The sequence below is a fragment of the Pygocentrus nattereri genome, chromosome 19, assembly GCF_015220715.1.
Source record: "Pygocentrus nattereri isolate fPygNat1 chromosome 19, fPygNat1.pri, whole genome shotgun sequence".
Classification (NCBI taxonomy): Eukaryota; Metazoa; Chordata; class Actinopteri; order Characiformes; family Serrasalmidae; genus Pygocentrus; species Pygocentrus nattereri.
This window is the reverse complement of record NC_051229.1, coordinates 19752234-19774974: the sequence shown is the minus strand read 5'-3', so window position 1 is coordinate 19774974 and position 22741 is coordinate 19752234. Positions and strand designations below refer to the sequence as shown.

Here is a 22741-nt window from a genome sequence, read left to right as displayed (position 1 = left end):
TTTCTGCAATTTCCCTCTGGGATCAATAAAGGGTTCTGATTCAGATTCTGATTCTGAACTTCATATAAAGGCCTAGGGATTTAGAATGGGATGTCATAAATGCTCCTGTAGGTGTAATGTGTAGGTGTCCCAGTACTTTTGTGTACATAGTCCATATAGTGTACATTTTTTATTAGGTTTGGTTTCATATTGCAATTACGGAAGTGTGCCAAATTATATACATTTGTGATCACTGATTGTTAAGGTATTTGGCAGGGATACAAGCACTAGTTACTTTTATGTTTGCCACCTTTAATGACAAAAAACGACATTTTTAACTTTCACTGTCTTATCATAGTATAAAATGCCTAATCACCATATAATAATATGGATATAAATCTATTTTCTCAACAATTACATTGCAGGAAAATAGACACACAAGTTCAGGTGGACCGAGACCCATGATTTTTGGTGGATCACGGTTCAGCTGTTTGGTGTGGCCCCAGGTACATGTGGAGTGTTCATACCTGTCAATACAGACCAAACAAAAAAACAAAACAAAAAAAGGTTTGATTGGTCCACCCTAAACTAGGTAGACGTGGAAGTGCCCCAAGTGTACGACCACAAGTTGTCACAGAAAATTTATTTATAAATTTATCCTCATTAATTAATTTGTAATCTCTAATATTTAACTAACCTAAATGAGGTTTAGGTGTTAATGGTTGAATTACATTTTGATGATTTTGTAAGTGAAAATTACTACTGGAAACATAATTCTGCACATTTTATATTTTATTTTTGGTCCAATATGTTAAACTCAGCTAATAAATAGAACATTTTAAAGAAAAATACAACAGAGTTCTCTGTAGAGGATCTGTTATTTTCACTTAGAACATCAACAAAAAACATAACTTAACAAATGCAAAATTCTGTGAATCTACAATTAAATTAAAAATAATACGTCAATCTGAAAGAACAAAGATTTGGGTGCTTACCTTTACGTCAATGGCTTTGGGCAGACCTCCTCTTCTCATCCAAGGATGAACCTCAGCCAGCTCTCTTTTCTGCTCCTCAGAGAACCGCGGCTGACTCTTCTGCATCTGCCTCAGCTTCTCACGGTCCTCACGCAAAACTCGCTGTATATCACTGATGAGACACAAGTAAACACACACAGGTTTAACACACACAGATATAAACCATGGTAAAAACACACAAACACTAAGGGTGTAGATCTGTAACCTCACCATTTGATTAGATCATGACTGAACGGAAAAGATTCAATGCATCAGGAAATGTCTGATATTACTTTAAAAAAATTCTCAATAAATAAATATGACTGGAGGAAATACAGCACTGTGCGAGAATCTGATATAATCAGAAAATTCAAAAAGCTATTTTTCTAGTCAGTAAGCATTTATTTGTTCTAATTATAGAACACATTTAAATAACATTAATACAATAAGCAGTTATTTCATGCTAGTCAAAGTATTCGGTTGGACATTTCCAAACCTCTTCTTATCATCCAACACCTGCACATACTCTTATCATTCATTTATTAAGTTTATTAAAGTTTATTAAGTTTATTTATTAAATCAGGAGTGCTGCTGATGGAATTGAGGAGAACAATGGAACAATACTTTTGTATAACTAGAGCTTACAACATCAACGACCTGTGAAATTCTTTTTACTTTTTACAGCATTAATGTTTGCACTTTTGTTCATTTTAAAGTGTTTATCATCAATGAGCTGCATTATAAATTGGGAGAAAAACAGATGTCAGGGCTTTTTTGTAGTGTTCATGGACAGTAACTGGTGAGCAAAGTGCAACTGCCCTGCTCCCTCAATTGTTAATCCACTGTCCATGACATGTACAAAGGCACACTGGTGCCTTCTAGTGGACATAGTGACAGCAGGAAAAAAAATCAATCAATACACTTCTACTGACATAGTATATTTAAATTCTGAGGCTACTTATGGGGGGGTGGGGGGTGTCCTATGAATAGTAGTGAGCAGGGTCAGAGTAAATTGAATCCCCCTTTATGCTGGGATGAGGGCATGGGTTTTGTGTTCTCCTTTTCCTTTTGCTCACCGAGAGGGCAGCTGGTATGTCATCATAACAGCCTCGTCTACGTTGGCTGCAAGGAGCCATAGAGGATCCTGCAGTACATACTTTATCAGACTCTCACTCTCCTCCATCTCCATGGGCCCTGAAACGCCACCACCCGACCCCTTGGCCTTATGAGACTTCTGCGAAGAGTCCACGCTGCCGAAGTAGTTACTGCTGTTATTACTGGTGTGACTGCTCCCTGTGAAAAAGAGTTACATTGAGATCAATTATAATCCTTCTAATAATTCTCACAATACAGGTTCCTAAGCAATAAGCAAGGGCCATATGGCAAAAATCTAACGATAGCTGAAAACATTTCACGATACACAATATGCATGACAATATTTAGTTTTAAGGTTTAAGGATAATGTGGAGAAAATGCACCAAAATAGTGGAATCACATTTTAAAAAGGCCAAAAGGGGCATAACAGGGTTGTTATAATGTAATACGTACATTCACGTGTTCAGGAGATACACATTACATATTAATTTAAGAGGTTTGATTATACCCATGATATGCTCAGAAAACCATATTGTAATGTTATTTATCGCAATAATTATATCATCATATCACCACATTCCAATTCAAGAAGGAGGAGGCAAAAATACAATTAGACAAAAAATGAATCTATATGAAAGACTGTAAAGCTCAGGTCAGGTATTTTGTCAGACAGGACACTGGCTGTTAGTATGAATCAGTTGCTGCTCTGTACTCAATCAATGGCCAGAGCTTACTGCAAATCATAGTGTCTGTCTTGCTCATGCAAATTAGCTTAAACATCATCCAATTGAATCTCTCTAAAAGATGTGCGAGTTTAATATGAGTGTGGTAGTTATGTGGTTTTCTTATATAAATCAGTGCCATGACAGCAAAAATAGAATATTTTTAACTAATTTGGAAGAGATTTGTAGGCTGTCCAGAAAAGCTGTCCAGAAAATTATTTTCAGAAAAGCTTGGAGTGGATTTCAGCAAATATGTTCTTAAAAGATGGCAGAATGTTTCCGTTCAACTATTGTACATGCACATCCACATAACTTTAGCCTGATGCAAGTTATACTAAAGCAATCTGCAAAGAGACTGTGTTGCTACAGGTTTTCATTCCAACAAAGCAGATCAACTATTTGTAGACCAACTGATTAAACAAGAGGTATCTGGTGTGCTCTAGCTTGATTAAAATGAAAATCAGTCTTTTGGGATAAGACTGAACCCCTTGCAAGCTTGCAGGTTTTCACCATGTTTCACCTTCCATGGATTGTTTGGTGATCTGCCCACCACAAGTGCACATAGCTATATCTTCAATGGCTTTCTCAAATGATCTTCATAGTTTGTCAGAACTTAACTGGTCTAATTGAAAAATGGGAAGAGAAATTGAAGTAATGCCAAACTGAATCCATGGAGCATATAGTATTCCAAAAAGTCAATACACACCTGTTCCACTCGCAGATCCACCACTGGCAGATGTCCCACAAGCAGATGTCCCACAGCCGTTAGAACCGCAGCCCATGGACCCAGAGGTGGCGGAACCTGTTCCAGAACGAGAGTCCTCCAGTAGAAGGATATCCAGCAGGTCGCTAGATGATGAGAGAGTGTCGCAGTGGTGACCATTACCTGTTGAACCTTCATCCTGCAAAACCAGAGAGAAAGCAGGGGGGTTATCAACTCTGCTATAAGTACACTCATCACTGCACTGCAGCTGTTTTTTGTTTCTTATTTCTTTATTTTACAATATTGAAAATAAAAACACCTGTTGTCCATTACATGTGAACAGTTTATGGTGAATTGGTCAACAGACATAAAACTAGTGCTGCACATTAGGATTGACTCAAGGTAACTTATCAAGAAGTTACTTTATTTGTAATTTATTACATTCTTGGTGTTCTCAAAAAATAAATATCTTTTGGTGTCTAATTTACAGTATTTCCATTTATATTGTATAAGTTATTATTGAGTACAATAACTTACTAGAACAAGTGCAAATATCTCCTGGTCAAATTACATGTTTTATTGATCTAAGTAAAAATAAGTTCCTCTACAGGAAACAAACTTAAATATGACATTTCTACAAATTTTACTGTACTTACTATATACTGAAATTAACTTATTGGAAAAAAACCCAAAACATAAAATCAAAATTGTGCCATAACTTTTGCACAGGCTGCATTTTTAATTTTTTTCACAAAATAAAAAGTAATTGTGCATTAAAATATGTAAAACTGTGTTCTCTATAGAGGATGTGTTAATTTATTTTCACTCCAAAAATCAATAAAATGTGAAATTTGCCCAAACTTTTGCATACAACTGCAGGTATGTGAAAAATATTAGATATTGGCAAAGGCCCAGAATTCCTGTACTGGTGCAGCCCTAATTAAAACTCAAATGGTCAAAACTGAAATGGGTAAATGACTTTGATACTCTGTAAATGTGTAAATATTTAGATATTTATTTCAAATAATGTTTTCTGACAGAAGTCCATGCTGTCACAAAGCACTGGCAGAAACGATTGCAGACACAAACACATCTTGTGAGTGCGCGACACTTCTGCAACATAAAGTGTTTGTGCATTTTTGATATGCTGGTCTGATGCAGTCTTTCGCCATAAATAAAATGGCATGTAATGGAAATGGCTTGGAAGTGTAACAACGCAGTGAAAGAAAGGATTGTTACACTTTGCTGACCGTCCACTACTTTGAAAGAGGTCAATACATGCTAACATTAAGGTGGCAGGTGAAAAAGAAATAACTTGAAGCATCATTAAAACAAAAATCCATGGCACGGGGGGGTCCAGGCAGGCCATGGGTTTGGGGCATCATCACCAACTTAAAAAATAAAAGGGGTCAAAAATAATCAAGCAAATCAAAGGCGAGCAGATGCTTTGCTCCAATAAGATGGCAAGGAGGTCAGAAGTAGGAGAGGAGCAGTAAGGGAGGATTTCATTACATGATGGGCCTACCTCTTCGCTGGGACATCTGAGTTTAGAGAAAACTCTGTCCCATAAACCCTCTCCATCTTTTTCTTGCTCCCCAGACAACAGGGGGCCTCGTTGGGGGGGCGGGATCAGAGGATGCCCTGGCCCATATCTAGCCCCTACTGGACCAGGCGAAATGAGTGACAGCTAAAAGGTGCAAGGGACACAGGGGTTAGCACTGAAATGTGTACTACTCTTTTGCAATGGTTACTATGTTTCATGATTTTTCAGTTCATTTTAAACACTTAAAATTGAATGTGGGATAAAAAAAAAACAACACATGGCTTGTATGAATTAGGCTGTGTCCATATAAAGGCATTAATGAGACAACTATGCCCCAAACCAGACCAACGCAATGATGGTCAACATAGTATAGTTGGTCTTTCACACTGATGAAGCGCCTCAAATTACATAAGATAAGATTGGGGTTAGATAAGATAAGATTGGGGTTTGGGAGTTGGGGTTTAAGATTGGGAAAAATCTTCTATCCAGTGCACTGAACTCATTGACCTTAGCTTAAATGTGGACAGAGCAAAAATTAAAATCAATAAAGGAATGACCCTGGTCGCTATCCTGAACATTTGGTGTGATGCAGAACACTGCCACTTGGTGGCAAGAAGTGGTGATTACAGGTGGAGAGAGGGAATTGGAAACGTGAAGGTAAAAAGACAAGGAGAGAAGGAAACATAGAAAGGCAGAGAAAGAGAGAGACAAAATCTCAAATGGTTCCATACTGCAGGTGTAGTGCACTATATTGCCATGACACAATAGCTTCAGAAACTTTCTAAGGCTGACTTTACATGGTGACACTTTCATTTTTAACTTTAGTTGCTTGAATCCTACAAGCACTTGAGCTGCATAATATAAAACGTTCAATTCATTTGAAACTCAGCCACAACAGCTGCACAAGTGAAACATGCTTCATGGAAAAACAAATCAAAACACCAGAAATACATTAAGTGATCATGTTGAATGACATACTTTCCAATCATTGAACCAGAAGAGAAGACAAGAAATTGCGCAATTAAAAAGAGACACCCCCCCACCCGCCCCCCCCGCCCAGCTGCCCCAAAGTTGGTAGTTTTTCATTTGGTCAGCTGCCACTATTTATTCTTCTTTAGTCTGCTGTTACATTGCTTTACTAAGCTATATTCATTTTGTTCTCTCTTGATGCCCAAGAGAGATGATGACCCAAAGGATTAAAATTATTACAGAAGGTGTGAGATGAGTGAGATGGGGACCTGTAGTGCTTCTAGGACAAGTGAGAGGTCAAGTAGGCTATAATGGCTACTTAAACATTAATTTTCAAAAATTTGACAAAGAACAGGTAAAAGCTCAAACATATATATATATATATATATATATATATATATATATATATCTCTATCAAGATAGACAAAGCTATGTAGATATGGGGAAAAATAATGACAGCTGGAAAAAACAAAGATGCAAATATCTAAATCACATCTTGCCTATGACTTTACAGCAAGAATGAAACACTATCAAAAAAACAAGAGCTGCTAATTTAGCTAACTTGGAGTAACAATGTATTGTGTGCAACTTTTTGAATTGCTTCCTATAAGTGTCAAGCTGCATGGAAATTATACTGCAGGCAACTCACATCATGCAACTAGTTGTTGCATGAATGTTTCAATGTGTAAAGTCCAGTAGGGAGACTTTCAGTCTGAGTTATTCAAAAGATTCTGGAAGTCCATACCTGTTTTTTGTCACTTTTGCTGTGCGTGCCTGTATTCCCTCCTTTCTCTGCTGCAGCAGTGCAGGTCCCCTGAGCTCCAGAAGAGGGTGCTGAACTGTCCTGTCGCTCCACAGATCGCTGGCTCTCCTCCAGCTGCAGGAGGTTGAGCTGCAGGGGGGAACTGCAACGAGACTGAAAGAGGGGTGGAGAAGACTGGTCCCGCCCACCCACTGATTGAGGAGTGGAGCTTCGTGATTGCCCCTCCCTCAGCACTGTCTCTGCGGGCTTTGGCGGGTCACCTGTGAGAGTGTAGGGGAAGGACTGTGTGGGAAAAGGCGTTGGCGGGGTGAAGGGATTTTGCGTGGTGAACTGAGTCTGTACAGGAAATGTAGTCTGGGGCTGGAACGAAGCTTGAGGGGGGTACACAGTCTGTGGGGGAAATGATGGCTGGGCAGTGAAAGTCCCTTGCTCTGGGTAGAAAGGCTGCCGGGGAGCACTTCCTATCTGTGGGAACATATAGTTCGGCAGCACCAGTGCCACCATGGGTGTGACCAAAGGGGCTGAAAAAGGTGGCTGGATGGGCGGGACCTGGCTGCACTGGCTGTCCCCAAATCCTGAGATAGAGGCATCTACCCGGGGGGCCATAATGTTGGTCCCTGGGTAAACTTGGAGCGGGTACGCAGGCATCATAGCTGGGTACGCGATTGGATACGTGGACTGCGAAGTGTCCGATGGAGACCAGGAGGTTTGGTTCAGGCCCTGCAGCTCTTGCCTGGACAGCTGCTTCCTGTGTGAGACAGTGCTGTCAGACGACTCATTCTGTTTGACACGCTTGGACTTTGTCTTCTTGTTGCGACCCCCTCGGCGAGCAGTTGGTTCTGTGACTCCCCCCTGCTTTCCTACATGAGGTGGTCCTGCTGTTTGAGAAGAAGGGAATGGGAGAGAGACAGGATTTTTTGAGGCTGCTTATCAAGGGTGTAGGTGTATCATAAAGGCTGCTTTATGAGATGTAAAAACATTTCTTAGACACAATCTACTGCTTCTCTGTGAATGACAATTAACTTTAGAAGTCAGCAGCAGAAACAAACACACTGTAATTTTATATTATTTGTCGTTCGTAGCTCATTGTAACATTTCTGATAAATTGTGACAAGTGTACATATACAAAACCTGTTTATTAGCAGAATAGGAGCTGTTTTGCTGCGACTTGAATTTCAATAAAATGTATTGTTTTTTTAGTCATTGTGTTGAAAAGTCCTTTACATCTTTGACATTTTGTCATTGATATTGAAACGTCTGAGCTTAAACCTAGAATGTAAATACAATTCATTATGTACACTCTTAAAAAAAAGACACTTCTTCAAGGGTTTTTTTAGCAAAGACAGTAGTTCTATAGAGAATCATGAACACTCAAAGAACCATTTGTATGCATCATGAAATGTTTCTTTAGAGGACTGTTGGAGATTGTGTTGTTTTATATAGAACCCTTTTGGTGCTATATAGGACCCTTTTCAATAGGGTTAATGATTTACCAGAACAAGAAATATTTGAAGCCATTCTATTTTTTTTCCAGGACCAATTTTACCAGAATAAATGTAATCAGCTCAAGGTATGCTTTGGGTTGTTACATCTGCTGTCATCCTGCTATGCAATATTTTCCCTAAACTTTTGTCAGGTTCTACTCATTGTACCTCTTAAAGCAGGACTGCTATAACGTTCACTTACAAGGAAAGCATCCTAAGCATCCTTTTTATGTTTTTTCTTCCTCTACTCATTATCTGTCTTGGGAAATAAAATTTTGGCAAGTTAACAGCCAACATGTAATTCAGTTGGTTGAGTCAGCGCTTACGTTGCCAGGATGGCAGTTCACCCACTCCTACTCTTTCACTGGTGTGTGGGCTCAGAATAGACTTACTTGGGCTTCAGTGAAACAATGACATTTAATTCCAAGCAATTAATGAGTTTTTGTTTAAAATAGCTTTGCTAACTGAATTTTCCATAACTTTCTTGGCAGCTTTTAACAGGGTATGTTTATTTCTTTTTTTTATATATGTTTATAGGCTGTTTATTTCTGTTGGTACAGCTAAAATTAATGAACATTTTGAAGGGCCCACATCATGTATCATATATCATTAAATACCAGAGATTGATGTACTACATAAACACTGTTAATGTTTTAAAATTTACTGTTGATATAAAAGTTAAGCTGCACAAGTAGCCTATTTTGGATTCGTTGGACTTTATTCACCAACATTTCTTAAGAAGTAATTTTTTGTTAAAAGTCATTTATGCAGTTTTCACAAAGATTCTGACATTCCACATTGGTTTGTTATATGGGATTTGCTCTGAGGGAAGAACAGAATCAATGCACACTGAAGAGCAAAATGGTGCAAATAATTTTCGTGATTTAAGAACACATCATGAATCTGATGTAGACTTTTCCTTAGGATCTTTCTTAAGAACAAATTTAACAAAATCTTAAGAAGATATTGGTAATTGTAGTCCATTGTTTTTGTGATGTCACAAAACCAATGCACTTTATGCAAAGAAAGGTAGGAAAATGGTGATGTAGAAATGAACGACTGTATTTGTAACATAAAACCATAAAAGTGTGTGGGCTTCAAGGAAAACAATAAAATATAAGAAAAATGTATGATATGTATGACCCTTAGAGTGCGTGTTCATTATTCAATAACTACTACAACTACTACAAAAATTTGTAAAGTATAAAAAGTAGGGAACCAAATGTGGGACCCTTGGGGTTTAAGCTGTTTTACTCACCATCAGATGTGACCTGTCCTTTCTGTCTCTCCAGGTAGAGGGAGCAGTCCGCTTTAAAAGCATGAACTCCCCTCAGCTCTCTGAAGCGGCTGAGGAAGGCCTGCTCCTCTTTCTGAGTGTGGGCTGCCAGCACCTGCTTGGTTAGGCCCAGTTTCTTATAGGCCTCCCTTTCCTGGCTGGGAGGGGAAACTGCAGCAGGGGGGACAGCCAGAGCAGGCCCCTCTGCTGTGTCTCCAGCACTAGGGGCATCCTCAATGATCTCTGTATACGAAAAAATAGGAGCATAATCAAAGGCAGACAATGAGATAACACGACTACACTATGAGCTCACACCGCCTCTCTGAGAATGGCTATAGGTTTTACTGCAGGTTATGTAATCTTTGTATGCAGAGTTTATGCATGCAATCATCATTTAGGTATCATTCAGGAATGATCTAAAACATTAATGCAGGGATAGCAATACTAATCCTGGAGGACCAGAGATCAGCACAGTTTGGTTTTCCTACCATTTTCAAACGCATAGCATTTTTTCCTCACACTGGAGGAATGAACAGAAACATCTGTGGAATTTTTCAGGTCTAAAGGAAGTGTAGAGCATGATTTTCTTCTATTTCTCAAAGATGAAAACTTTAAGCACGGTTTATCTGACGGTGACAGTTGTGGTGATCGCCAGGTCTTTTCTCAATATCTTTTATTTGTTTTCTTGGCTCCAGTTTTACTGTGCTGATCTTCAGCCACAATGCCTGCAGCTGTGCAATTAGCACTGTATTAGTACAGATACAATGCTAATGATGAATGGATGAATGGCATAATATTTTGTGTGCTACCTCTAAAGCATAGCAAGTAACTTGCACTCTAGAGAGTACAGGTCTTTTTTTAGCTTATATTTTAAGTCTATTTAGAAAATAAATACAAGAATGTACACAGATTTTTACAAAGACTTGCTTTTACTACTACTATGCTACCTAGAACATATCAATATTTTTTTAAAATTCAACCCGATTTAGTAATTTATTAATTAATTAACCCTGATTTTGTCCTGGTCTTCTCAATTCAGATTACATAATAATGCTTAATGTTCAATCTACCTGACTCTGGTTGGTGCTTCTTGTCCCCAACATGTACAATGGTGCTGCTGTAACTACACTGGCTGGTGATGGATACCACACTCTCAGCTTTACTGGGTAGAGCCAGTGGTGTCAGCGACGTGCCCACTACCCCCGAACTTGCTGGCTTTTCTGAGACGTCTAGAGATGAGAGGCCTGCTTGCGGTTTCAGGTGACCAGACTCTGAAGGGTAAAAAGAAGGTAATTTTTTTAAATAGGTTTATATGGTGTTTACTTGCTTTGACATCAGTCAACAGAAAGACAAGGATATTTATAGAGCTACAGTGTATACACAGAGTTTCACAATGCAAATACAATGGACCAGACCCATGTTTGGGACTGACTAATGCGTCCATTGGTAATTTAATCCAAGACTAGTAGAATTAACCGATATGTCGAAATCCATCCAAGTGAGTTTAAAACCCGCAACCATTTACTTACAGTAAGAGTGTTTTATGCTTTTGTTGTTTAGGGAAAATGAATCATTTGATAAACGTTAATTAAATGCATTTCCGAATGTTGTCACTATTAAACTATTGTCCAGATATTTCTATTTATATAGATCTTATGAATTATACTAGACATTTTTGAGCCACATAACATTAGAGTGCCTCAGCTTGTTTGGAGAATTTGCTACACTATGAAAATACCTGAATTAAAAAGACAGAATGCTCTGGTAAAGCACTGGTAAACTGTGAGTGTGTTTTTTAGTACCTTCAGCCACTTGCATTGAGCTCTCAGCAGCCTTCTGCTTGTCCTCATCTGAGTTTGAGGAAGTGGTGTTGGAGGATGACGGACACTTCCTTTTCACTGTGATAGGCACATTGCAGCTCTCTAGATATCTGAGAAAAAGAGAGAGTTTTAAATTAAATGTAAAAAAAACAGCTCTGCTATAATGATAATTTCTGCTATTGTATGGGATTCTAGTAATATGTTAGTGGCAACAGTGATTTAGATACATTTTTGGCCATTCAAGACTAAAAATGAACATTGTAAAAGAAGTGCTATGTTTTATGTGAAGCTTGTAACAGACATATTAACATATATTTAACTTTGCAGAAGTTTAAGAGTGACTCAGTAAGACCCCTGGCATAGAGCTGTTGCTGTGACTTTAAGTCAAATCGTAACGCTCAAACCTAGGACTACAATACTTGCATTCACAAAGAAAACCTAAATTCTTCAGGTATTATTAACATCATTGTTGTAAACAGTTGCTTTGTTAACTGTTATTTTTTTCCTGTTCCAATTTTCAACTTTTCAAGACCAAAAATTCTCGAAAGAAATTAACATGTATTGTTTATTTTGAAAGGAGAGTTCAGAGTATGTTGTACCTGATGACACTGTCCAGACAGCTGATCTGCTGGTAGGAGTAGACGGTCTGGTCTTTAAAGGTGAGCTCCTCCTGTACTGTGGCCTGCTGCTCATCCACACTCTCTCTCCAGTTCACTGGGCAAGCGGAGTCTTTGGGCCGAACTGCTGGACTCTTTTGGAGTAACTCTGCTAGAGAAAGAGTGAGGCATTCACATTCTGAGTTATATGCCCAGACATTCACACAAGCTGCTTCACACAAGGCCGATAATCAGCACAAGCAGATTCTCTCTCACAAATTCAGATACTGCATGTTTATTTGAGCACTCAATTAACTGTTTGGGAAGATATAAGAAGAAAAATAAGCAGACTAATAATTCAGGGATTCATTACATGTTACATTTTTGCTTGTACATGCAAGTAAGTGTACTATATTATACTTTGCATGAATGTGTTTCTTACTTGTGCACAAAAATAGCAAAATTGTTGTGTGACACTAGAGCTGTCATCTAATAAGCTAAGCCTACAGACCTACATTAGTGACACCCAAAGTCTTACCCTTTCATTAACTCTAAGGGCTACTCAAATTTCAAATGCACATCTCTAACAGATACCGAGACACAGATATTTGTACTTACTGCCTGAATTCTTTTTGGACTGCTGTTCCTGGTTCTTCAGCATATGAACCCCCTTGCAGATCTCCTGAAAGGTTCTCTGTGGAATTAAGCACACACATTCATACAGAACTCTGTACAATGTAATCTTGTGACCTACTCCAGCCCTGAAGAGTCATTTGTGATGAGTTAGTTTAGGACTGTCAGATACCCAGTCTTTAAAATAAAGGCTCTTAAATGTTTTTTTGGCTTGGACTTCAGGCCTGTCATAATTATTATCTAATTATTTAAGCTTACTGATGTTATTTAAACTGACTGCAGTTTTCAATTTAAAGGACTGTGATGAAAGATGTGGAACAGATGCCAAGTGACATAGTGAGGGAGTGGTCATGTGACTCACCGGTTTGGCTCTGTTGCCCTCCTCGTTCTCAGCGCGTGGGCGGGTTCCATTACCGTTGCTCTCGCTGGACGAAGCCACGCTCATCAGATGATCGTTACTGCCAAGGCTGCCATATCCGCTGGAGCCGTTATTATGTACTGGCTAGATGCACACAGACACAGATATAGGGGTTACTGTTGTTGATTGCAGTGTATGTCTTAATGATGTAAGTGCATTCTTCTTTGCCACATGCGAAACCTCAAATTAATTACAAACTACCTGGTGAAAATGAGCTGAGGAGGGATTTGGATTAGAATTAGGACCAGGGTTAGGGTTTAGCGTTTAAGGCTAGGTTAGTATTTAGGGTTAGAAAAAAGTTAAGCTCAATTTAACATATATTTAGGTAAATGCCATTTATAGACAAGAGGTTAAATAATTATCTACAGGGGACCATCAAAATAAAGTATGACCTTAATCTTTATAAGACCTTGTGTAAACTGTTAGAATTCCTCAGCAAAAAAGTCTTCTCTCCCTTTCTCTTTGTTGACTGACCTGTAGTAATAGCCGATGTATCTGCTCAGTGATTTCCTGGATGTCTGAGTCCATTACTTTTCCCTCTGCTATTGCTGGAGCTGCAAACACATCCTCATTCACAGGGCCCCTAAGGAAAAATAATCACCATTAATAATCAAACAAATAAGTCTCAACCATTACCTTCACCACATAACAGTCTGCTCAGGGATTTCTCAGTAAAATTATGAGAAAACAAAAACACGCTCTCATTCCAGTGCAGTTATCTATTTGCTGGCTTCATGTTATGTAATCTAAAGAAGCTAGTCCTTAGACTGCATCAAACCTAATCTAAACACTGGAAAGTAACAGAAATGTTTTTATATGGCAATCAAAAATGTTTTTTTTCTTGCCATGTAAGTTTACTTGCAGTGAAACAGACAAGGTTTTAAGGCCAAAATAGTGTAAGGGTTTAACCCTAGGTTACAATAATTATTAGAACTGTTTCAGAGATTCAAGTGGACCAACACATACAGTAAACACACAGGTCACATACTCACATGCGCACTTTGTGTCGTCCAATGACAAAGGACACTTTGCGGCTCCAGGGGTTGACAAAGCTAGACCAGCTGGTATCTATGGTGACATACTCTCCATTCCTTGTACAGAACCGGATGGACGAGTGGTCGAATGGCTGCCCGGCGTACTGAAGGACTACGGAAAAAAATAAATAAAAAATGAACAAGCAAATCAAATATGGACTCATGCCAAATGATAAACAGTTTCACACTGTCAAGAGAAGTACAGTACAGAGGAGCATTCCTAAATGACAACATGATTAATAGTACATCACAGAATAATGTACGGTAGCTACTGCAACATCACAATGGCTGACATATGCCTAGTCTCTATACTGTATTATACAATGACTTTTTTTTACACTTTAAAAGCTGCAACGCAACTCTTCCTACAGTTTTCCAGCTAGAAACACAAAGCGTTTAAGTACTATAGAGCCTGTACCCATAAAGGTTGCCTGTGCTTTTTCCAACTGTTGTAGTACACTCTTCTTATGTCACCATCTTTATTAAGTATGCTAGCAACACCTTAACCAACTGGGATATCATAGCAATGGCCAAGCAGCACTTAAGCAACCCAACTGGGCTACTATATACTGGGATACTGCAGCACCTTAGCAACTACCTGTCATTACTACATAATCCCATTTAAGTTATAAAAAAGAATCAACAGTGTTCTGCAACTGCTTTAGCTTTTAAAGCATTGTCATGATGCTACACTGGCACTGTCAAAATAAGTTTTGTTTCTTTCCCTCTACTTTGCAGTTAATTAATTTTACTATTCATATAAGTTGTAACATTTTAGCTCTCCAATGGTTTGATTTATTTCCTCTGTAAAGCCTAAAAGTGCAAATATTAGATTACGCAAATATTATTATTATTATTATTATTGCTTTCTAACATGAGAGATTATTTGGATACATGAATAATTCCTGAAATCTTAAATCTTTGTGGATATTATTAAACAAGCTACACTTACTTTTCCTGTGAATCCCCAGCATGATTGGTCGATCATTTGGATGCAGGTGCAAGAGCACTGGCGTACCAATAAGATCCTGCGGTAAGTATCCCAGCAATGGAACAGCCCTGAGATGGAAAAAAATCTCAGTCACACATATGTTGAACAGTCCTGAAGACAAAAAATACTGTTTGTATTGTTGACTGTAGCAAAATTATGTTGCAGAAATGGATTTTACTACAACTTATTTTCTTAAGCCAGGGTCCCCAAGCCATTAATAAGAGTGATATATCAAAAACATCATAACATCTTTTCGATTGTAAATATAACATATACCAGCAACCCAGCAGTATGACATTTAAAAAGACCATGTACAACTAAAAGAGTAAATGTCCCCCCCCCCCCCCCAAAAATGAACTAATTAGAAAGAAATCAAACATCTGGTCATAAAATGTATGAATAAAATTAGATAACAGCAAAATAACAGCTGCTATCTAATCAGCTAATTGTTGCTATGTAGTTACAATACAATTACTGTATTAAATATGTACCATTTTTACGGTACATGCAGTTGTTTAGTGTTCACGAAATATTGATAATACACACAGAAAAACAATGACATTTATAATGATGACAATAACATATCACCATTTTACACACCCATCCATTAATTGGGTTCTTTTTTATTTAGCAGAAGAGCTGCTGCTATAATCATTTGGTATGAAGGACCTGATTTGAAGTCAGAGGAGTAAATATAAAAGAAAAACAAGCCTAAGATCTAGTAAAGTAAACAAACAAACAAACAAAAAAAAAACCTCTCACCTCTCATCAACATCCTGAAACACACAGTTGGGTGTATGCGTGGTTGTAAAGATGCGTTTGTCAGTGGGGATCCTTGGAGCTGAAAGATCAAACATCTACACGTCAATGCTGGCACTGTCACAGTGACATTTCTGCCATTAATAACAATTTTGCAGACATTTCTGTTTTTGGTAGAGCGACCCAGACAAGAAGGCCCCTCAGTGGACTGCAGTGGTACTGCCAGGGAGCTGTTGGCCTTTTTTTTTGTTTAACCACAAAACTTCACTATAATCTATAAACAAATATGAAAATATTTATCATTATAATAATATAATTATAAACATTATAATTGAGCTCAGTAATTAACAATATGCACCATATGCACATCATGCACATGCACATCTGTTGATGCCAACATGTAAACTATGAAATTGAAACTATTTCCATTTGTAAAATGTTAATGTACAAATGATAAAAATGAAAACAAATAATCTGGTGGGTAAACTTGCAGACAACCTTTTACAGTAAAAAATTATTAATATTTATATCTGGATTCCGACCAGGCCAAAACCATAAGTAAAAAAATTATATTTTGGGCTTTGCGTATAGTTTTCGTACAGGAATGTAGAAGAAGAGATATCCTATTATGATTTGAATTTGATGAAGTGTTGTGCATACTTCTTTTGATGAAAGAAAAAAAAACATCTTTAAGGTTTTTCCCCCTTTTCTTTCCATTGCTTGACATTCAAAAAAGCCAAAAAGGCAGAGTTGCAATTGTTAATTTAGCATTTAAATGTTATTAAATTTGTAACTAACTTCATAAGTGAACAAGCACCAATGTGATTACACTTTGATTAGCAAACATGCCTACTGACCTTCATAGCCTGAGTGCACTCTTTCAGCCAGCAGGAGGCAGCAGAACTGATCTTCAGTGTGCTCTGTATCCTGTACCTTCATCAGGTACGGTGTCATTCGAAATGGGTAATACTGCAAATCTCCCTCACACTCCTTACCACCACTGCAACAGAGAACAGGAAAGAGTTAGAATATACAAACAAATGCACACTGCAAAAGTTTGGGGACATCTAACTTTTCAATTTATTAAAAAAATATATATAGCATGCTTTTTTTGTGTATTTCTAATAACTTACCATAATAAATAGAATGCTAAAAATGCTAAAAACCCTACCTTAGGAAAAATGGCACAACCTAACGTTTTATAGGCTTATTGTGATTTCAGTGTTTAACACTCAGATCGTTTAGATTTTTAAAACATCTTTGAGCCAATAGATTCTTACTGTGTTCTTAACAATAGTTGGAAAATAATGGTCAAATCATTATTTAGGCAAAACATGTTCTTCATGACACTTTGATGAACATGGAGATGAATATTACTCTATTACTGATTGCCGATATAATGAACAGTAACAGTGAAGAAACTGTTCTCAGCTCTGTTGGAAACCTTTCCTGACAGGCTTGCACTTGTCTCCTTAACAGCACATATAAACACACAAACACACCGCCGTCTCCCTGACAGCACGTAACACACAAACAATCCCAGCCCAAATCCCTACAGTTAAATCATTTTAACATTAGTAGAAAGTCCAGACTGCTTCACATTTGAAATGTGGTGATGAAATCTCAGGCAGATATTGTACCAAGAATTTACTACAAAGAAATGATTACAGTATATTATTAATCATGCAATTAATAACATCAAAACCTTTTGGTATTCCTTATAGTTTTTCATTCTATACTGTAACAACAAATACTAACAAATACTGATATGACCAACTCTAAATTCTAAACAAATGTTAATTTGAAACTTTTGAACACTAGAGTAGTAAAGCGTTGTATAACACTGCTTTTGTTTAGTGTATCTATGCTGGTAAGAAAGCATTTTAAATAGATCTTGCAAAACTCCACAGTGCTCTTCTTATGTTTCAAATTTTGTACTTTTATAATGCTGAATGCTCTACTACAATGAAAATGTAAACATTAAAATATTACCATAAGGAATATTTTCAGGTGCTCTTTGTTTTTGTTGTAAAATTTGTTTTTGTTGGAAATTTGAATCGTTAGCTTCCAAACTGTAGCAATTTTATGAGTTGTCTCTTCTGTTTTGTAGTTTGAGGTGAGATATAAACAGTGACTGCTGTTTTTTCTGTTGTTGTGTGTTTCAGTTGTTGTTGCAGTTGTGTTTATTAGCATAACTGTGTCTGAGAAGGGTGGGCTTTGAAGTGTTTAGAAGTGTCCACCCTCATCATATGTTGTGTCCTCCTGCCTCACTCCCATGTTACTGGTGAAGTGTGTGCTTAAAATAAAAGAGCATTTGCCTGTACGTGCAATGTTTGCCACATCTTCTTCTGAGATAATGCTTTCATTGAGTTGAATCGCTTACCTCACCCACTGCTGGCCGCTTTGGTGGCTTCACTAAAACTGGCTGATATTGTTTTTTAAACTTTAAAACCACAGTGATGTTACGCAATTTGTTACTGCGTCACACATCCACAATCAGACTGGACGTCACTCAACTCATTGGCATTATGATATCCTAGAAGGAGAAATAGCAGCGAAATCAGGGTGCGCATCAGTGGTTTAATGTGTCAGTTATATTGGTATATTGTTGCCTCTCGCCACATTATGGCATGCTCTGTTTGATGGATATTATAAAAAAATGTAAAGAAAAAAAATCATTTTGCATGAGGTCACCGCTCACATTACTTATGTACAGCTTGAAATTTCAGCACCCCAACTTAAAAACACTTTCCCCACATCCCTTATACTCATTAATTTAGGGCATACCAAGGCATTTAGCCCACGATTCAATTAGATTCCCAATACTGTACTAACTATATGATATTCTCATGGTATTTTGAATAACATTTTCATGAAGAAATTTGAATAATTATGATGACCACCATAATCATGCTGCTGTAAAATTTACTATAGTGACACTAGAGCTGAGGGGCAAAAGGAGTGTTGGAGTGAGCAGTGTGTACAGTTTCTGTGGGTGGTAATGGGAGGTGTATTAGGATGTCTGTTCCTGTTTACTTGCCATGCTGCTAATTACATTGAGCTCATCCAGAAAGGAAAGAGCACATGAATCAATCATGCCGACCAGATGCAGGTGCAGGTGGGGGCGCTTTTACCTGCTCGCGGGCCCTGGAGCTTTAGGTTGCTTTGGGCCCTGCGAGTCTAGTTACACATGTTTTTCATGAAGGTGCACATACTGTGGTCATCAGTGCCTTCTTGTACTGCTATTCATTATCGCTCCATTACTGCTCAAACTTAGGCGAAACTGACCTGACTGTCCATTTTCAAACTCTCCATTCCATTTTAAATGTTGCCGCAGCCACATTTTGGCACCTCTGACTGCTGCATCATTTAAGGTGGAACAGAAATTTCAAATACAAAGCTGACAAATAAGATGCCAGTTTCAGCCTCACCAAACTTGAATCCAGAACCAAACCACTAAATGACATAGTTGGTCGAGGTTTAAAATGTTCTTTGAACTTGAGATGAACAAAAATGGATAAGTATCAAGATAATGAATATCCAATCAATTACAACTAAATTGCAGTTCCCCTTCTTTTTATTTTACTATTCTAAAAATCTGGTCTCTGTCTTTATTTTGACTAAACTACTACTACACTTGACTCAGACTCGACTACAACAACAAGTCTTGGTTTTGGATTGGACTTGTGTGTGTGTAGTTCTTGGTCTTAACTCTAGCAGCCTTGTGGCCTTGACTTTGACACTACTGAGAGCACCTGGAGTGCAACAGTGAGGCGTCTGGCGTCCATGGCTCCCAAAAGATCAGCATCTGGTTGATCGATGGCCACAGTAGGGAAAATTGAAGTCTTTGCAGAATGTTCCACTGACTGCTGTGGTACACTACAAATTTTCCTTTGCTAGTTCATTGAAACAACAGAATGTCTGGTTTGCTGACATCCGTCTAGCATCATAAGGTAAAAGCAACCTAAGACCATCACGCTTAATGCCAAGAATCTGCCAGAGGGGTATAAAGCTCCCCAGCATTGCAGTGAAACTGCATTTTTGGAGTGATGGAGCTCCAGACAATGCCTTTGGGATGAGCTGGAGTGGAATTTGTGATCCAAAACTAACCTTCCAACATCAGTTCCTGACCTCACTAGTCCTCTTGTGGCTGAATGTAAGCAAATACTTACACCAATGTTTCAACATCTAGTGTTAAGCCTTCTGAGAAGAGTACAGACTGTTACTACTGCAAAGGGGTACAAACTCCCAATTAACACCCCTGATTTCAAAAGAAAACTCAGATAAGTTGGTGTCTACAAACTTGGACGTATGGTGTATGTACATACACTCACCTGATGCGACAGAAGAAGGACTTTTCTTGCATGCAGTCAGAAGGTGAGGATTCTGTGTTGGGGTGGGGGTTGGGGGAAATCAGACAAACTAGTTGTTAATTCAAAAGGCAGCTGCAAACATGAGATAACTCTGCGCTAAATAAACATCGGTCACTATAGAGAGGTAATTCTGGCTGCAGCTGTTTGAGGCCAAATCGACCAAAGAATGGAGCAGACAGAATAACATTAATATAAAATCTAACCTTGCCATACCAGTTTTAATGAATACTTGTGTACTCTTGAAACACAGGCAGCGTATACTCATGAGTAAAAATAACTCTCAAATAATTGTTTTACCTTTTCTTTTTTTTCCATGGAACAATCTCTGAATCCCTGTAACCCTTCAAAGACAACTTCTGTGCTTATCTATTTACTGTAACTGCATCAACACCAACTACACACATGCATGCTAATTTAGAACATCACAGTGAATCCAGTTCTAGAACAAAGCTTTTTTTTCTGCACTTCCCTGTGGTCTAAAAAAGCCTTCACTTCAGCGGTAGAGGAAAGAGTTGGCTTTGGAAGTGAGGAGATCATGAGAGAATGACGCACTCATTTGCAGTGGGGATTGGAAGTCCCAGAGAATGAATCAACACTTGTGGGCTGATGTGTGAAGTGCTTGTGAGGGTGTTTATGGCGTGTGTTTGGTTCATTTTTATATATATCAAATATTGTGCGTGTATGCGTATCATGGATGTTGATGTGTGGGTGTATACAGTACTGTGCAAGTCATTTCATTCATTTGATTTCTACTCAAAACAGCCATTAAGTTCAAGTTATACATTTTTCAGAGTCAGAAAAAAGTATAAGCCTTACCAGAAAACTACACAAAACTCTCAACAACTACATGTATAATTTTTTTCAGTATTTTGTATGTCTACTCTTTGCCTGTATTTCTGTTTCCTAAATTCATCCATGCATCTATGATCCAAGTAATTCCGATTCCATTTTTCCCCACCTACTTTCCTTTCATCTTCATTATGCAAGTACATTATCTCATATCTGATCTTCCCAGAAATCTGTCTTCTAGCCATTTTGGATGCCGGTGAAATTAAATAAACCATTGAGTGGACTTTGAGTTTTGCACAGTGGTATGTATGTTCAATGTAAGAAAATCTTTAAGGTGTAAAGTAATTCAGGACCATTTCCTAGTAGTCCAGTCTTCATAAACTATTCACACAACAGGTTTGATATGCCAGAAATTACATGGTGTGTATGTTCATCATATATACATCATATCTGTGGACCCTCTCTATATCAGAGCATCATATGGTGTGAGGATAAGTACTGTGGATCATACCTGCTCCAGTGCACATGCTCCAGGAGGGCAGCCTGTAGGGAGTGGTGAAGCTGTAGAACACGCTGACATCTTGTGGCGTTAGAAATTCCACAAACTTGGCGTTCTTGAACACATCCCGCTTGCAGTTTAGAATGTAGGCTGCCTGATCTGAGATGTACACAATCTTCCCCGTGATCAGAGACACGGCCACAGCAAAGATATCCTACACACAGTCAGCGTCAGGGGTCATTAGTAGCATAGTATAATTACCCACCATATCGTTTGTCATGTTTAAAGATAAAACACAAAATATACGGTCATATGAAAAGGTCTGGGCACTCCACCAGATGTTACACTTAAAATATTAAAGAACTTGCTAGAATATTGTATAAAACTGAAATTAACTTCATAATGTGTGGGCATTAGGTGCGTAATGGTACACAGAAGTTACGGTTCGGTTAACACCGCGGCTTAGAAATCACGGTACGGTATGAGCTTGGTAAACTAGGACAAAAGCAACAAGAACCCCCAAATGCATAAGGCTAGATTTCTTTTTGTTTATTTTGGACAGACAGCAGTGCAAGTTACAGTTTGGTCCACCTAAATAATCCCCTCTCTTTTTCTTTCCCTCAATAGCTGCCTTACTGTTCAACCTAGCCTCATAGCTGATCAGGTATCAGATGTTATGGTGCTGCCATAGTTCTGAATTCTTGATAGACCACATCGTTTGCTACAAGCAGCAGGAAAAGGTTCCTCCACAGAATGCTACTCCTAAGTACATTGCAAAGCACATGCTCTACCAAGCAACAGTCTCTTAAATAAGACTTACTGTCAGTCATACACCAATCAACTTGAGCTAAGTGAGAATCTCTAGCTAAGCTTAGCATAGCACAATGGCAACTTGCTAATGGGTTCTCAATACGAATACATGTACTGTTACAGCAAAAATGTACATACTCCAACAATACAGAAATAACCCAATCAAAGTAAAAAGACATCATAAAGCCTGAAACTCACAGTATTTTTGAGAGTGTATTCTGAAGTGATGCTGTCAATCTCTTCTATCGTATATGAAGACACATCCAGGCCAGATGGCTGGCTGTCATTGATCATTAGCAGCTGGTAGTACTCCTCATTGGCTAAAAAAACAACAACAAAGTAACAGAATTAATCAAACTTGTAAATTGAGTTAAAATTCCCCAATTAAGGACCTCATGAAACATTTATAATAGATATATGACTTGTTCATAAGTCAGACATAGCATTGGCCTGAATAATCGAGTACTCATTC

General features: G+C 38.1%; 1 protein-coding gene across 6 annotated transcripts in view; it reads right to left on the bottom strand.

Annotated features, from left to right (window-relative positions):
* The window catches only part of per2 (period circadian clock 2), a 46583-nt gene that overhangs the window by 3020 nt on the left and 20822 nt on the right, over window positions 1-22741 (bottom strand). Inside the window, exons 5-23 of one of the 6 annotated variants that reach the window (XM_017718511.2) lie at window positions 22468-22589; window positions 21472-21673; window positions 20133-20184; window positions 16656-16798; window positions 15802-15880; window positions 15001-15107; window positions 14007-14160; window positions 13489-13597; window positions 12958-13098; window positions 12582-12657; window positions 11967-12135; window positions 11350-11477; window positions 10618-10818; window positions 9530-9790; window positions 6770-7665; window positions 5038-5199; window positions 3516-3711; window positions 2150-2285; window positions 975-1125 (exon numbers count right to left, since the gene is read on the bottom strand). In XM_017718511.2, coding sequence (XP_017574000.2) covers window positions 975-1125; window positions 2150-2285; window positions 3516-3711; window positions 5038-5199; window positions 6770-7665; window positions 9530-9790; window positions 10618-10818; window positions 11350-11477; window positions 11967-12135; window positions 12582-12657; window positions 12958-13098; window positions 13489-13597; window positions 14007-14160; window positions 15001-15107; window positions 15802-15880; window positions 16656-16798; window positions 20133-20184; window positions 21472-21673; window positions 22468-22589 — 3485 coding nt within the window. Of the gene's footprint in view, window positions 1-974; window positions 1126-2068; window positions 2286-3515; window positions 3712-5037; window positions 5200-6769; window positions 7666-9529; window positions 9791-10617; window positions 10819-11349; window positions 11478-11966; window positions 12136-12581; window positions 12658-12957; window positions 13099-13488; window positions 13598-14006; window positions 14161-15000; window positions 15108-15801; window positions 15881-16655; window positions 16799-20132; window positions 20185-21471; window positions 21674-22467; window positions 22590-22741 lie in introns of all 6 variants that reach the window. The other 5 variants (XM_017718508.2, XM_017718510.2, XM_017718509.2 and 2 more) reach the window with 5 other exon arrangements.